Below are 13520 nucleotides of genomic sequence, written 5' to 3' on the forward strand. Positions count from 1 at the left end.
TGTTTAAATTTAAGGGGGGAAATCACCGAAGTTGCTGAAAACTGTTTACACACTAATTAATTTTAGCAGCCCAAAGAACTGTGCATTAATCTATTTCAACAGAGTTCAACTCTCTTCCACTGAGGTTATTGGCACACCTCCAGTTTTGCTGTCACTACCTATTAGTTGCATTTCACACTGAAAAAATATATGTATTTCAATCATATACATGCATTCTCTCACATACTTGTTAGGGATAATCACCTGAAAAATACTAATTACCAATTTGAAACTACCAAACTTCCCTAATATTGTATTTGCATTTGGCATCCAATCATTTTTTTACTAATGAACTTAGGAAATGGAAGATTTTCTACAGAAAAATAAAGCACTGGAAAAATTTCTGCTCTACATTAGCGGTGAGGAGCTCTGCATCTGGAAGCACCCTAACCTACACATGGCATTGTCTCATAGTTTGGTCTTGGCCTATGGAATACCTCAAAGAAAGATTAATCATCACAGCTTTAAAGTCTTGGTACTAGTGTGGGTGCATGTACGTTTGTATAAGTAATACTAATTTAGTATATAAGAATTTTTGGCATTTGCAACCAGATACAGAAATTAAATCAAGAAATATGAAAATAAGTAGCTTGGTGTCAGTTTCCTGTCCTGAAGACACATCTTCAGCAGACTGATAGGGATCTTTTTAAAAAGGTGTTTTATTTGTCAAAACTATGGTCGTCATCAGACAAACGTTTTATTGCTCGCCTGTTACTGGGCACTCACAGATCTTTGCGGGATTTTCACATTGTTGTCTGCCTCCCACGTGCCTCCTGCCCCTCTTCTAGCCTTCTTCACGCAACAAAAAAAGACCCCAGTAAATCCAAATTATTTTTGAGACAGAACTTGCTATCTCCTGCTGTGTGCAGGAGAAGCAGCGCAAATTTTATTTATTTATTTATTACATTTTTATACTGCCCAATAGCTGAAGCTCTCTGGGGGTTCACAAAAATCAAAAAACAAAACGGCCCACTGAATGGGCCATGTGCATGTTGTTTACTTCCTCTTTCGAAAGAGGAAGTAATGAGGGACAAATGTGCGGGCAGAGAAGCGACAGTAAGTAAACGTGATTTTCTCTGTGTGATGAAGCTCCATGTTAAGCAATTAACAGGGAAGTTCCCTTAGGCTAACAGGGACATATAACATTCTAAATGATTGCTAATTAGATACTTTTTGTAGGGTGAAAGATTATGTATTTGAGCCAATAAGTGAAAATCTGATAATGAACATGGCATGGCACCATGGTGTGACCAATCTGCTGAAGTGATAAATGCTCTGGCACATAGTCGCTGCTGTATATAATAACAGTGCCGTTTGTTTCCTGTATAAAGAACTCTGCATTTTAAAAATAAATTCAACAGATGAGATTAGAAGTATACATCAACATTTCAGAAGTAGCCAACTAACAGCAATTGTCATGACACTGAATTAATTTACTATCGTATCTATGCGAAGAAAAGGAATGCAATTGGTTGTCTTGGAACTGTGAAACTAAATACTTAGGCTTGGATGTGTTAATAGTGTTACTGAATGTTAAGGAAATGTTAACATGGTTGTGAAATACGTAAACGTGCCCCAGCAAAAGCCAGTCTTTCAGAAATATACTCATTATGCAATGAAACAAGATAGCCCCAGTTGACTCAGTAACTCATTTCCATGTGCTAGGTAGACATATGTATTCAGTAACAGAGCGTAAAACTCACAATCGCATATTGACTGGCAAGATAATAGCTCTAGGGAGATGCTGTATTGATTTTAGTACAGTAATTGTATGCATCTAGTATCTGATTTCCAATTTATTGCAGTGTTACTGGGTGGATACCAAACACTTGTAGGTTCTTGTATGGTTTCATGTTGGACTAATCCACAGATAGTTCCAGCCATGTGCAAGTGCTCAGTTTCTCATGGCACACAAAATGTGAAAATACCTGTGCAATACTTAGGTTTGGGCAAATACAACCAGCTGTTCTGGAATGTCTTATCACTCGAGGTTTTTTTTTGTTTTTGTTTTAAGAGGGGAGGCTATTTGTTTCCTCTTTTTGATGGGCGGAAGGTACAGTGCTTACTTCCAGTTACTTGGAGGTAAATCCTACTGAACTTAATGGACCTTTAGTAAGTGCACTTTGCATTGTATCCTTAAATGAAAAGATATCCAATTTACATGGAATGAAAAGAATGTTGACATTTATGGGCTTAGATAAGGCTTCTCTATGGAGGAACTGTGCATCTAACATTATTATCTCACAGCCACAATGTTGCTTCCAAAAACATGACAAGACCCTATTTATTGGTAATCTTGATTATATGTTGGCACAGGTTATGGGGAATGGATCCTAATAACTCCAGATAAATCCTAGCTCCTGTGATTTTTTTTAAAAGAGAAGTTGTCTATTAGAGGAAAACACTTTTGTAATTGTATGATTATATGGAAGCAGACTGAAATCAAAGTATAGCAGTGGGGAATATGACCTTGGAATGAATTATTGTCTGCAAGACAATTGTAGAGTCCCTATTGTAGAGACTAGGAAGGAATAGAGCCATTGTCAGAAAGCTTCTACCTTCTTCAGCACATAGCCCCATAAATCCAAAGCTGCAACACTGACTTCTTTGCCTAGCTCCCAAAATTCAGCAGCAAGAACAGCTGAATTCTGTGACCTTATAAAATTCTGTAATGTAATGAAAGAACTATGCAAGGCAATGAAGACGCCTAATCCTCCTCAGCCTTCCCTCTGGCATCTAAGACTTCACTAAAGGTAGATCTACACTACTGCTTTACAGAGGGATTGAAGTGCACTGATAACTGTTGGGGCACAATCCACATTCCACATACCGCTTTCATAGTGTTATTTCCTGCTTTTTATCCCACATTTTTAGTCCTGCTCTTTATTCTGCTAACAGGGACTGGCCAACGAGACCACATCACGCCAATCCTTTTCCAGTTTCATTGGCAGCCAGGCCAGGTCCCGGCCCAATTCAAAGTGCTGGTATTAACATTCAAACAGCTTGGAGCAAGGCTATCTGAAGGAACGCCTGCTCCCATATGTACCTGCCTGGAGCCTAAGATCATCCTCAGGGGTCCTTCTCCATGAGCCCCTGCCAAAGGAAGTGAGGCAGGTGAGGAGGAGAGACTTCTCTGCTGTGGCACCATGGCTGTGGAATGAGCTCCTTAGAGAGGTTCACCTGGCACCTACATTATCATCTTTTAAATGCCAGGTGAAGAACTTTTTATTTTCTCAGTATTTTAACAGTCTATCAACTTAATTTTAACTTTGCTGTTTTAACTTTGTACTTTAAATCTGCATTAATTTCTGCATTGCTGCTCGGTTTTATCCTGGTTGTGTTTTTATATTGCATTTTATATTATGCTTTTATACTGTTTGTTTTATATTTTGAATGCTTTTAATTTTTGTAAATCACCCAGAGAGCTTCAGCTATTGGGTGGTATAAAAATGCAATAAATAAATACATAAATAAATAAATTCGTAACAATTAGATGCAAGGTGTAGATCTGGCCTAAGCATTACCTAGGCACTTTCACTCTGAGGAGAAGCAAAGAGATTGCTGTTGGGGATACTGCTGAAGCAGGGGAACAACCAACCATTCCTATTCCAGACATTTGTGAACAAAGCATCAGAAAGGGACTATATTTTAGGTCTGTTTCTCAATTGTGCCCTCCAACTGGACTGTCACACATTTGTACTATGGAAATCAGTGGGGACACGGAATTGTGCAGAAGCGAGGGTGTGACAAAACACACATGCCAATGATCTTCATCAGCCCCACTGTCCCTTAAATCCATACATGTGATATCGAAATTCTGTGGGGAGCCAAATTAAGCAACAATAAAAGCTGAATTCTGCAATCCTGTAAAATTATGCAAATTAAGCCAAGTTTTGTGCAAGGTATTTCCTTGCAGGTCTGTGGACTGTATCTTGCATGCTTTGATACAAATCAGATATCTCATCTCACACTATCGCCCCGCTCGGGCTCTCCGCTCCTCTGATGCCATGCTTCTCGCCTGCCCTAGGACCTCCACTTCCCTTACTCGGCTTCGTCCTTTTCTTCTGCTGCCCCTTACGCCTGGAACGCTCTTCCAGAACACTTGAGAACTACAAACTCAATCACTGCTTTTAAGACTCAGCTCAAAACTTTTCTTTTCCCTATAGCCCTCAAATATTGAGTTTGTTCTGACTTTACACTGTTGGTTTTGCCCTACCCTGTGCCTGTTTACACTTCCCTGTGCCTGTTTGCATTCTCCTTCCCTCTTTATTGTTTACTACAACTTATTAGATTGTAAGCCTATGCGGCAGGGTCTTGCTATTTACTGTGTTATCTGTACAGCACCATGTACATTGATGGTGCTATATAAATAAATAATAATAATAATAATAATAATAATAGATATATAGTACACCTGCTGTAGTTATTGGTGTAGCAGTTTACTTATTACTGTGTTTGATTACTGATGTTTATATGCTTAATGAAGTTTATATGTTTATATGCTTAAGAAGACATAAACCCCAAAGACAAACATTCTAGATGACAAACTTACAGAAGCCAGTCCACTGCTATGATGAGAGTAACGTCTTCAGCAGGCAGCCCAACCGCACTGAGTACAATCACCATGGTCACTAGTCCAGCTTGTGGGACTCCTGCAGCTCCAATGCTGGCTGCTGTTGCTGTTACACTACATCCCAAATCAATAAAAGGGCATTAGATACATTTCTGCAGTGTTCAGACTAGTGCTGTCATGAAAATACATTCTGATGTTTTTCAACATTCCCAAACCTTTCTTTCACTGGGAACTCCACCAATCCTGTGGTCCCTCAATTCAAGAACTTCACAGATTTCTAAGGGATGTACCAGTTGGAGATATGTGTATCAGTGTCTTTTCTTGCATTGTAAAACCATTTTAGAGCAGATCAGGAAGGCAAACATTATGAATAATCTGTTGGAACACTGCACTCATGTTCGAAGACACTGGGGCTAGTCAGATTTAAGTGGTGGTGGGGGGGGGAGTGGATCAAAAAGTCTGCTCCTTGATATATTAAGATTAAATTGCTGAGTGCAAATGTGTTGCATTACAGGGTATTACACACTTTCATTTTTAATATATACAATACTATTTTAGATAAAATGTGCCAATGCCACATTCAGGACACAAGGTTTTTACATATTGACACTACTACCAAATAGGTAAATTTTCACATAATTGAAACATTGCTTTAGAGGTTCTTAAAGAAACAAAAGGAGATGTTCCAGAATACACAAAACAGATAATAAGGTTACATGATCCAAGATGTCCTGTAGAAAAGGAAGTATACTACAGTCATTGGTAATGTATGAATTGAAGCAAGAATGCTTCTTGCCAACAATAGGAAATGTGAATTTAAAAAGCTGTGGAAAAATGGTATCCATTTATTTTAAGAAGATTTATATTTTGCCCTTCTGCTGTAGAAACAGTGCTTAGGGCAGGTTACAACAATGTGCTAACCCATAATGAGGAGAAAAACACACTATATATATATTTATTATTTCAGATGTTATTAAAATATGTCCAAGGGGTATAATTCACACAGAGTTACAAAGCTTGTAATGGAACATGCATGGAAAGGCTTATTATAAATACAGCACCTTAATCTAAAAACTAATGGCAGTACTCTATGCTGCCTAACACTAGAGAGAAGCAGGAAGGACAAACAACCAGAGATGAGCAGAAAGGACAGTAACTGTAACTGTAGTTCTTTGAGTAGTCATCTGTGAACTCACAGATTCTGTGCCTGCACAGACCAGTTATTTGGAACTTTCTACATCTAAGCAGAGCTTTTAGCTAGGAGCTCTGCCCACCCTCTTTAAGTATGCTCCAGGCATGGCTCCCACTCAGTTTCCAATCCCCTACAGCAGAGGAACAAATCAAGAGAGAGACATCAATCAGGGAGGAAGTTGGGTTGTGTGAGTTCACAGATGTCCACTCAAAGAGCTACAGTTCAAGTGAGCAACCTGTCCTTCCTTGTGGTCTCTGTGATTCACAAGGTATGGGTACTAATAAGCAAACCCTCACTGGAAGGAGGGAGGTTTCAATTTTTACGTGATAAGAGGATACATCCACATGAGCTCTGGCAATCCAGGCAACAGCGCGCTTGATGAAACTTGAAAGCTGAGCCCAAGCTGCAGCACTGCAGAGCAAAGGGAGCAGGAAAAGCAGCAGATGAAGCCATAGCTTTAGCTAAGCAGGGAATCAAGTGAGTTGGTAAACGAGGAATATAGTAGCTAAGATCCAATTGGCAAAGGTGAGCTACCATTACGCTCACACATTTTGTGAAGACTCTTGGTGCAGTGGTCGTGAGTCTGAATGGGAGAATTTGAATTGGAAATACCTGATGCCCAGGACAAAATGGAGGGAACTACAACATAGCGATTTTTTCCCATGAGTGTGGAGTTGGGATAGGTAGGGCAAAAGATTCCCATAGGAAGGGTCTATTTGAACTCAATGGTGAAGCTGACCCAGATGATCAAAGGCACCCATTCATGTCTGATGATGGATTTCCACACTGGTGGAACGGTCTGAGATGATTGGAAAAAAGAGGAATGGTTGGTAGGGTTCATTTATGCAAGGCAAAGACTCCATTTTGATTGGTCACGGAAAGCACCCCAGCAAAATGTATTGGCGATATTTATTGTGGAAGGCTTGTCTAGGTTGAATCAGAGTCCTAGATGGTCTGGATACTCTGCTGGAGGTTGATTCTGAAGGGCGCTTAGTGGATCCTTGACACTGCCAGTAGTGTCGAAGGCAATATGTAGAAGTGGATAAGGACTGTGATCCCATTCTTTATCATTTGGATGTGGTCTAGTGTTTCATTTGTCAAGGCACAGAAAAGTCCATTCCTCATTAAACTGAGGTCCTCCACTCTGGACATGCTTTCTGGGTTGAGGCCTGCTCTTCTGAGCCAAATGTGGCATCGTAGTGATATGTCAACTGCTATTGCCTTAGAGTTGCAATCAGCCATGATAAACTGTTGGCCTGCCAATCTGAGAGCTTTGTCTTGAAAAATCTTTGCCATGTTTTTAACATTGCTGGGGAGGTGATCGAAGAATGTGGCTGCCCGACAAAAATTGCTGGTAAATTGCCATGCATGCATGTATCATAGTTTGTCACCCTGAGTGCCAGAGTGACTGTGGAATATATTCTATGGCCCATGAAGCAACTTCTTTCCTTCTGAATCAAGTGGTGTCAATAAGGCTTCTGTCCGCTCTTAGACTGAGAGGCTTTGACAGTTATAGATTTTGGAGTCAGGTGCTTGAAGAGAAGGGAGCACTCATTCTCCTGGACTATATAGAAGGTTTTTGAGTTTTGTTGATGTAGGTGGCATAGTGGAGGGGTTTGCCCATGATTGTTTGCTAACAATAACTAGGGTGGGTAACATCAGTATTCTTATTGGCAGGGTTAGGTCTGGCTGAATGGGGTGGGGGGATTTGATTGCCATACGTAAGGACTTCACCATATTTATTTGCCATAGAGTGTAGATCATCTGTAGGAGATAGAGAATGAGTGGGCCATTGTGGCAGTGACAGATCCTCATAATATTAAGAGGGAGAGGATCAAGAATAGTAGGAGTGATATTGGAAACTTCCTGATGATGCTGTCAATGCTGGGTAGAACCATCAGTATTGAGGGGATTGGGCTTGATGGGAGCAGTGCCTGTATAGTGAGGATGTGGGAGACCAGCATCAAGAAGCACAGTAAGTGGCTCTTGGCGAGGACCTTCCCTTGATCTATACCAATCCTACATACTGGATCTTAACTGATAAGTGAGAATTGGGGTAGTTGCAGTTTCTTCAGGGGTAGGTGGCCTCAGATGAGTTAGCAGAGCTCAAAGTGGGTGAAAGGCCATTGAATGAAGAGGTGAGGCTGTAGGGTCATCAAATTCTATTCTTGAACACCAGTACTGAGGTTTCAGGTTCAGGTCAGGGTGCTAACGTTGAGGATGAGTTCTCTGGCAAGGCTGACACTGGTGCCATGTGTATGGCTGCATTGTCCAAATAAAAATGCACTGTAGCTCCTTTCATTGAGATGCAGACTGGAATGACCAAGGATGGGTTTGGTGCATATAGATGACAAGATGGTATGAAGTTGTTTGTTCTGTGCTGCTAAGTCTGCAGCCAGCCAGAACACTGAGACAAGCCATTCTGTTTAATTTGGCTTGTTTCATGAAGGCCAGACAGTGAGCAGAGGAATCAACCCTCACCTAAACAAAGGGCGCACAGAAATAGCAAGGTAAATAGGTCGGGCCGGGGAGGGGGGAGAAATAGCAAGACTAGAGGCGGGGAGTGAGGAGAAATAGCAAGGCAAAGTGGTAGAGAGGAAACCTTTGCTGCACCAGCTAAACTGGTTGCCAGTATGTTCCTGAGCGCAATTTAAAATGCTGATTGCCTTTTCCTAAGGGGTTTACAGGGTAGATTGGCTGAAATTGTTTCAGTGGCCAATTGATTTTAATGTTTTGTGTTCAGTTTTAGTTCTGTTGTTTGGCTTTTATTACTTATGAAGTTGTTAACTGGATTTTTACAGATGTTTTATGAATTTTGTAAGCAGCCTTGAGAGGGCTCTTTTGTCCTAGAGGTGGCCTATTTATTTATTTATTTATTTAAAATAAACAACATAAACAAACACCAAGGAAGACTGAAACCAGTTAGCTGTGCTGACCAGATAGCAACATCATGGAATTGTGAATGAGTATATTACGGCCAATGGGTTTTTAAGGCTATACAAATCCACAGGATCCAAATGCCAAGATCCTTGTGTATGTCAGAGAATCCAATCATTATCTAGCTGCATAGCTGATTTACCATTTCACTGTGGCTGTAGATTTTGCTGTTTTGTACATGTGATAATATTTTAAGCAAGACATAAGATTCTGCAATTGTGTACGTTAGACATTATGGATGACAAAATTAATGATTAATTGCTAAAAATAAATAAAAGTATGTTAGAGTACAATTCTTACCTAATTGTCACTATTTGGCCAATATCTAGCTCTAAGTCATTAAGCTGTGCAATAAAAACAGCAGCCACCGCTTCATACAGGGCGGTACCATCCATGTTGATTGTAGCTCCAACTGGTAAAACAAATCGGGTAATTCTCTTGTCAACATGGTTTTTTTCTTCTGCACAGCGAAAGGTGACAGGTAAAGTGGCTGAACTGGATCACACACAATGGGGAAAAATAAAGAAAAGACTTTAAGAAGCATAGTAAAATGCCAATGTTTGCCTATTAATTTATTGTGCAGTCCTATCAATTGCACCCTAGGTGATCAGATGCCCCCGAACTCATCCAATGCACAGGGGGAGGCAGACTTCATCCCCCATCCTCCTGTGTTGCAGTTTTCACTAGATGGACTCTTTAGCCCATTTAGTGAGGGCGCGTCAGAACAGGAGAGAAGGAGGCTGGAAGAGGCTCCTCCCCTCCTGCCCGCCTGGAATGCCGCCTTTCCCCCTCTCCACGGTCAAGTCTGTGACATCTGAGAGGCAGCCAGTGTGGTTCTCTTTGTGCCGGCTGCAAGGGGTCTGGGTTGGGGGTCAGATGGCTGACTCCCCCGTCCGAGGTCGGAGTGTTGTCTCAGAAGGATTTTACAAGCAATCCTTTGGTCCCTGAGATGCTTTCTTAGCAACCAGGAGACCAACTAATAGCACTCTGGAGCTACACCCAATGGAAATCAAGATGTGGAATTTATCTCTAAAATCATGGCAAAATAGAGAAAAGATTTTAACATGTCTATATTAATGTCTATTAATTCCAAGATAAATGGATACCAAGAGAAGAAATTTTATTATCCTTACCTAGAGGAAATCATGAGTGCTGTCAAAAGTGCTTGAGCCATCCCTATGGCAAATTGATACGGATTTTTCCGGACTATGATTAAGTATATCAATGGCAGAATTACAACAGAATGGATAGCAAGTCTGAAAAAGGAAACAAATATTAGATATTACTTGGCAATAAAGTTTTAATGAAAGGGTATTAAATTTATTTGTATTTATAAATCCCACCCTCTGCCTATGAGATGCGCAGGGCAATGTACAATAAGAGCATTAAAACTTCACATAAAATCAAGAAACACGAGAGCAAAACAACAACAACAACAACAACAACAACAACAACAACCATACAATAAAATCTGAGAGCAACATTAAGATTACAAAACATTATACTACATTAAAAGCTTGATGGAACAGAATAGTCTATGGCACAAGAAGGAAGAAACCATTTTACCACCCTTGGGAAGGAGTTTCACAACCAGGGTGCTGCTACTGAAAAGGCCCTGTCTCAAGTACCCAATAACCTAGCATCTCTAGGTAGTGGGACATGTAATAGGGCCTCCTATAATAATCAAAATTACAGGCAGGTTCATATAGAAGGAGGCCCAGGAGAGCTGATGATTGAAATTAAAGAAGCACATTTCTAATTCAATATATTTTCAATGTCTCTGAAGCACAGTGAAATTAGAGAGTCTATAAGAAATTGATTTATTGCATATCCATTAAATATCAAAAGTAAATCAACACATTTTATTGTTATTCAAAGAATAACATACCCACTTAGCACAGTAGCCATATAAAGACCCAATTTGCGAAAAATCTCCCAGTCTTCAACTTCTATTATCTTTCCAGCAATCAAAAATAAAATACCCAATGGCATATACCTAGAATACACAAAACATCATAAAAAAGTATTCCATGATAATTTGCAGCAAAATACTATACATATCTACTCAAAAGTAAGTTCCATTAACTTAAACGGGGCTTACTCCAAGGAAACAAGATTGCAATGTGTTATTTTGTAGACCTTACTATAAAAATGTTTAATAGCATATTGGCATAATTTGTCTCGCATATTGCAAAGAATGAGAAGAAACTATTTACTTAACTATTTACTTGCTTAACTATTTCCTTGCAGAAGTAAAATTTATGAACCATTTATAAAACCAGTGTTCTATAAAAAGACTTTAAAATGATTAAAACAGCCCCACAGTTTGAACTATTATGCACAGTGCTATGTAAATAAAGACTGCAGAACTTGGAAAGAAAGTTCATAATTGTCCAGTTGAGATTCCTTTACATAAGTGGGCACAATGAAAGAAGAGCCTCTGATCAGCAATGATTTAATGTTTAATCCTATATTGCTTGGGCCTAAGAGAGCACATTTCACCACATGAATTAAGATAATTGGTGGAAGTCTTCTTCCTTCAGAGGTTCAGTTGGCAGCTATGTGGGTCAAAGGCACTATGACTGTGAAATCCCTTCCCCCAAGGACATCCTCTTGACTTTGGGAGCTTTTTGGAGGCTTGCCAAGAGTTATCTGTTCTGCCAAGCTGTTGAGCAGAGCCAATGTTCCAATTTCATAATACTGATGCATTTAATTCATGGTATGATTTATTTTGATTGATTGATATTGAGTTACTGATTGTGGATTATTCTGTAAGTTTATATTTATTTAATTGTAATACATTAAATTGTAATTCTCTCTTTTTAGGCAAAAGGCAGGATACATGTTTTAAATAAATATTTTCTCACACCCACAAGTTATAGATTTGGAGCCAGACTTAGTCATGTTTACAGTAGACCGACTGAATAAATTGGACTTCGGGTAATAATGACTAACTTGTCCCATTGATTTCGATCGATCTACTCCAGCTTTCCCTAACCTGGTGCCCTTCAGATGCTTTGGAGTTAAACTCCCACCAGCCCCAGCCATTATATCCAATGGTCAGTAATTCTTAGAATTGTAGTCCCAAATATTCAGAGGGCACCAGGTTGGGGAAGTCTGATCTACATTAAGCATGACTAGGTCTAGATCCAACCCATAATTATGGATCACAACTGTTACTGAAGTAGTCATTACTCCTGAAATTTTGCAACTATACAAAGTCAGGCTTGTATGACAAATGATCTCTCAAACATCACTTACAAAATTCCAGATAGAAATGAAAACTACTGCTATGAACATCTTCTAGTGTGTTTCATTACAGTGATTATTTTCAGCCTCGATACTGTATTTTTACCTACAAGTCCCTTCATATCCATATACCCCACACTCTTAAAAATCATAGGGAAAAGCACATTAAACACCTTGATTTTTCAAAGATTTTTTGGTAAACCTCTTGGGTGTAGTAAAAATTATTCTATTTTGCTGAAGTCAATAACTAAATGTTCAAAGGGCTAATGAGAAGACCTCATCTTACTTACCACATTATGATCTGAACTATATACATTGTCGCATCGTTCAGTGCATTGAAAAAGTCCACCAACACTTGTCCCTTTTGCCCCATTTTCCCGATAACAATTCCGAAGACAAGACAAAAGACTATCAAGCCGAGCACATTAATGCCATCAGAATACATGCCCACTATTTTGTATTCCTTAGTTTTATTCTGTAGATTAAGAGTGGAGAAGGAAAGTTATCAATTAGAAAGTATATATTTTATTGATATAAAACATAAGCAACTTTATTCCTGTTTTGGAAACCATAGCAACTAAAACGTGTTTGGAGTTTGTTTGTTTGTTTGCTGCTTGATTTCTTGAGCAAATAGTCTGGTAAGCACTAATTATGTAGTGCTTCTAATGGCTCCATTTGGAACTACTGAAATGCAAATTATCTTATAAAGATTTGACAACAAATCTCAATCTTTAACAGTGTGTTACTGTAGATTGGTTTCACTTCCTGGTATTAACTATCACATTTATCAGTTAAATTTTACTAAATGAATTCTTTCTACATCATTTCAATAGTGTCATACAATACACAGTAGTAACCATACCTGTGAAGTCTCTGTTGGCATTATAATTGTGACTGGTTCTTCTGTAGGAACTGTGCCATTTTTGTTGCCATTTGTGATTGTTATTTCTTCACGTTTGGTCTTATACTGAAAGTTAAGAATATATATGTATTGCATAAAAAATAAATGACAAACTGAAAAAAAACAGTATTTTTAAAGCTCTCATTAGGATGCAAGACATTTTTAATAGGAGTTAGTAAACGTATGCATAGCATTAATGGTTGTGACATCCTAACAACATCTGATAAACGCTTTTTAAATCTATTATAAAACAGATACAAAGTATTAGAAAACTACATAAAGACTGGGTTTGGATGACACAATAACCAACAGTGGGTTAAATAGTCAACGGTTGGTTAAACAGTCAATGTTTGGTTATTGTGTCATCTGGCAAGAGTTTTTCACACTATGGTTTGTTATTTGGCTGAAATAACCAATGCAAATAACCAACGCTGTGAAGAGTTGGTTATTGGTTATTGTGTTGTGTGTCAGGCAACATTGACTATTTCATTGCACACAGTTGGTAATTTTCAGTAACTACAAAATCTCCTGGCAAGAGCAATCAAAGCAATGGCTTCCGCTCTCGTCCAGCCACCAGAACTTGCAATGGCTGATGGGATACCAGCAGGAGGACTCGGGGGAGGAGAGAG

At 39.1% G+C, this 13520-nt stretch overlaps 1 protein-coding gene across 2 annotated transcripts in view; it reads right to left on the reverse strand.

Annotated features, from left to right (window-relative positions):
• SLC1A1 (solute carrier family 1 member 1) overlaps window positions 1–13520 on the reverse strand; it is a 46076-nt gene that overhangs the window by 3534 nt on the left and 29022 nt on the right. For both annotated transcript variants that reach the window (XM_063129284.1, XM_063129285.1), the window contains exons 6-11: window positions 12853–12957; window positions 12281–12465; window positions 10630–10737; window positions 9875–9997; window positions 9042–9236; window positions 4592–4726 (exon numbers count right to left, since the gene is read on the reverse strand). In XM_063129284.1, the coding sequence (XP_062985354.1) occupies window positions 4592–4726; window positions 9042–9236; window positions 9875–9997; window positions 10630–10737; window positions 12281–12465; window positions 12853–12957 (851 nt within the window). The remainder of the gene's footprint in view (window positions 1–4591; window positions 4727–9041; window positions 9237–9874; window positions 9998–10629; window positions 10738–12280; window positions 12466–12852; window positions 12958–13520) is intronic.

The sequence above is a fragment of the Elgaria multicarinata genome, chromosome 6 (genome assembly GCF_023053635.1).
Source record: "Elgaria multicarinata webbii isolate HBS135686 ecotype San Diego chromosome 6, rElgMul1.1.pri, whole genome shotgun sequence".
Lineage (NCBI taxonomy): Eukaryota > Metazoa > Chordata > Lepidosauria > Squamata > Anguidae > Elgaria > Elgaria multicarinata.